Below are 3,232 nucleotides of genomic sequence, written 5' to 3' on the forward strand. Positions count from 1 at the left end.
TTTCAGCAATTGTACTTAATTTTTCTATTGATATGATCATATTTTACAGTATGTCTAAAATTTAGTTATTATATGCAAAGTCTTTTGATGTGGATGGAAGAGCTAAATAAAAATTACTTTAGAGTACAATTCCTGAGGCATAATTTTTCTAGTCATATCTTATTTTCACAAAGAACTGATAGAGAATAGCTTCAGGGGGAGCGAAGGTCATATTTAAATGTTAACCTTCCTTCGTAAACTAAAATTTTCATGGGTGATAGTTGTATAAAAATGGGGAAAGCCCCCACATTCTTCTCCAGAGTTTTTGCATTCTTTATTTTCTATTCAAATTCTATTTTCTCAGAGAGGCCTTCTCTGAATGGCCATCTGAAAGCATTCTACCTTTATTTTTCCTCATAGTACTTGCTTCTAACTGAAATTATGTTATATGGTTTTTTCTTCATGTGTTGTACCTTTTCTTAAATATAAATTTCAAGAGGATGAGAAATTTGGTCACTGCTATAACCTCAGAACCTAGAACAGAAAAACATCAAACTGCTTGTAGTATACATGAATAAATGGGTAATTTTACAAAGCAGAAAGAACATTTCTTCTCTCTGTATCTTCTTAGCCATACAGGGTGGGGCAAAAGTAGCTTTACAATTACTTGTATGAAAATTAATACAATAATTACTAAGTAGTAACACAAGAATAAACTTTTAAATTTTTTATTTTTCTACTTTTGCCACACCCTGTATATCAAAATATAAATTTGCTAATTCAATGCTTTCTAAGGAAAATAAGTCAAACAGTTATAGGTCTCAAGTGACAATACTATATTGAATATCTGTTTTCTATTTAGATTTCTGAGAAAAAGGATATTAGATCTGGAAGATTCCCAGAAATTCAAGTTTCTTCATTTTTTCCATTTGAATTATGCCAATGACTTGCTGCTTTTTATATCTGATTTTAATTCCTGTTCTTTTTCTTTCACAAAACTTGAAAAACAATACTAAACATGGACTTCTCCAAAAAGACAATTAAAAATGGGTATGTATTTGTGTGTGTGTGTGTGTGTGTGTGTGTGTGTGTGTGTGTGTGAAAGAGAGAGAGAGGAAATTTGAGATATAGAGAGAAAGAGGCAACAGAGAAACAAAGAGGAAATTATTTATGTAGAAATTCTGATGTTATTGAAAAGAGAAGAGTAAGTTCCTCATAGATGAATTGATCAAAGAGTAAACAAGAAAATGGGTGGGATAAAAGCAGAATCTGGATCAGACAAAATTCTTGTTTTCTTTGTCACTTTCATTTTTCAAGAGATGAGAAAATGTCTTTCCCAAACCACACTAGAGTGACAGAATTCATTCTCTTGGGACTCACGGATGACCCGGTACTAGAGAAGATACTGTTTGGCGTTTTTCTGCTGATCTACCTAATCACGCTGGTGGGGAATCTGTGCATGATTGTGCTGATCAGGACCAATTCCCGCCTCCAAACGCCCATGTATTTCTTCCTTAGCCACCTCTCCTTTGTAGATGTTTGCTTTTCCTCTAACATTACCCCAAACCTGCTGTATAATTTCCTCTCGGACCAGAAGACTATCTCCTATGCTGGATGCTTCTCACAGTGCTTTCTCTTCATTGCCGTGGGGATCGCTGAGCTTTATATCCTTGCTTCTATGGCATTGGACCGCTATGTAGCCATTTGCAGCCCTCTACAGTACAGTACCAGAATGTCCAATGACATTTGTATTTCTTTAGTTATGTTCTCTTATATGTTTGGCTTCCTTAATGGACTCTCCCAGACACTGCTGACTTTCCACTTGTCCTTCTGTGGCTCCCTTGAAATCAATCATTTCTACTGTGCTGATCCCCCTCTTGTAATGTTGGCCTGTTCTGACACCTACGTCAAAAAGATGGCAATGTTTGTCGTTGCTGGATTTACTCTCTCAAGCTCTCTCTTTGTCATTCTCCTATCCTACCTTTTCATTCTTGTAGCCATCTTGAAGATCCGTACTGCTCAGGGTAGGCACAAAGCCTTCTCTACCTGTGGTTCCCACCTGACAACAGTCGCTATATTTTACGGAACCCTCTTCTGCATGTACTTAAGGACTCCATCTGAGAGGTCTGTAGAGGAGTCCAAAGTAATTGCAGTCTTTTATACTTTTCTGAGCCCAATGCTGAACCCACTGATCTACAGTCTAAGGAATAAACATGTGATCCGTGCCATGGAGCAAATGATTAAAGGCCATCTCTTCCGTAAAAATGCAGTTTAGGCATCAGTTAATTGGAATTTACTCGTGTATGTGATAAAAGAGTGATTAGAGCCTAGAAATGACTGAGAGAGTTCCAACTGTAATATAGTTCATGGTTCCAATTTCTTTTGAAAAACTTTTTTGAATTTATTGGGTTGACATTTTAATAAAATTATGTAGATTTTAGGTATATAGTCTTATAATACATCATATCTATATTGTATGTTTATCACCCAAAGTTGTCTGTTTCTGTCACCATTTTACCCTTTTACCATCTTCTACCTCCCTCCACCCCCCTTTTTCCTCTAGTAGTCACCATAATGCTGTCTCTGAAGTGTTTTTTTGCTTAATCTCTTCACTTTTTTCACCCCTCGCCCCCTTCAGTGATTCCACTTCTGAGAATATATCCAAAGAAACCCAAAACACTAATCTGAAAGCATATATACACCCTTAAGTTTATTGCAGTGTTATTTATAATAGCCAAGATTTCTAAATAGCCCAAGTGCCCATCGGTAGATGAGTGGATAGAAAAGCTGTGATTCATTTATCCAATGAAATACTACTCCGGTGTAAAAAAGAAGAAAATCTTACCTTTAGTGACAACATGGATGGACCTGGAGATTATTCTGCTAAGTGAAGTAAGCCAATCAGAGCAAGAGAAAATTCACATATATGTGGATTGCAATGAACAAAACAAGGAAAATAAAAACTGACTCATGAATTCAATTTCTTCCCTTTATGTATAATAAAATTCCTTTTTGATAAACAAATAACTGTGTTTTCATTCCTAGCAACCAGAATAGGCTGATATCCATATTTCTAATGCTATTTGAAGAATGTATTGTAGAATCATTGTACAAGTACTTTATATTTTATCTAAATGATTTCATGCTTTCTTTTATTTTTCTATTTTGGAAAATCACTATGGCTTTCAGAAAGCAAACTTAAAAATTCAATCTTGGCAATTCTCTGAAACCAACTGATTGACATGACCTTTTT

At 35.3% G+C, this 3,232-nt stretch overlaps 1 protein-coding gene across 1 annotated transcript; it reads left to right on the forward strand.

Moving 5' to 3' along the window:
• Positions 1-966: 966 nt before the first annotated feature.
• Positions 967-2,254, forward strand: LOC136388627 (olfactory receptor 5M10-like). The gene is made up of 2 exons (XM_066360449.1): positions 967-1,029; positions 1,297-2,254. The coding sequence occupies exons 1-2, from the start codon at positions 998-1,000 to the stop codon at positions 2,252-2,254; spliced, it is 990 nt and encodes a 329-aa protein (XP_066216546.1). The 5' UTR covers positions 967-997.
• The last annotated feature ends 978 nt before the right edge of the window (positions 2,255-3,232 follow it).

Source organism: Saccopteryx leptura, chromosome 1, assembly GCF_036850995.1.
Source record: "Saccopteryx leptura isolate mSacLep1 chromosome 1, mSacLep1_pri_phased_curated, whole genome shotgun sequence".
Taxonomy (NCBI): Eukaryota; Metazoa; Chordata; class Mammalia; order Chiroptera; family Emballonuridae; genus Saccopteryx; species Saccopteryx leptura.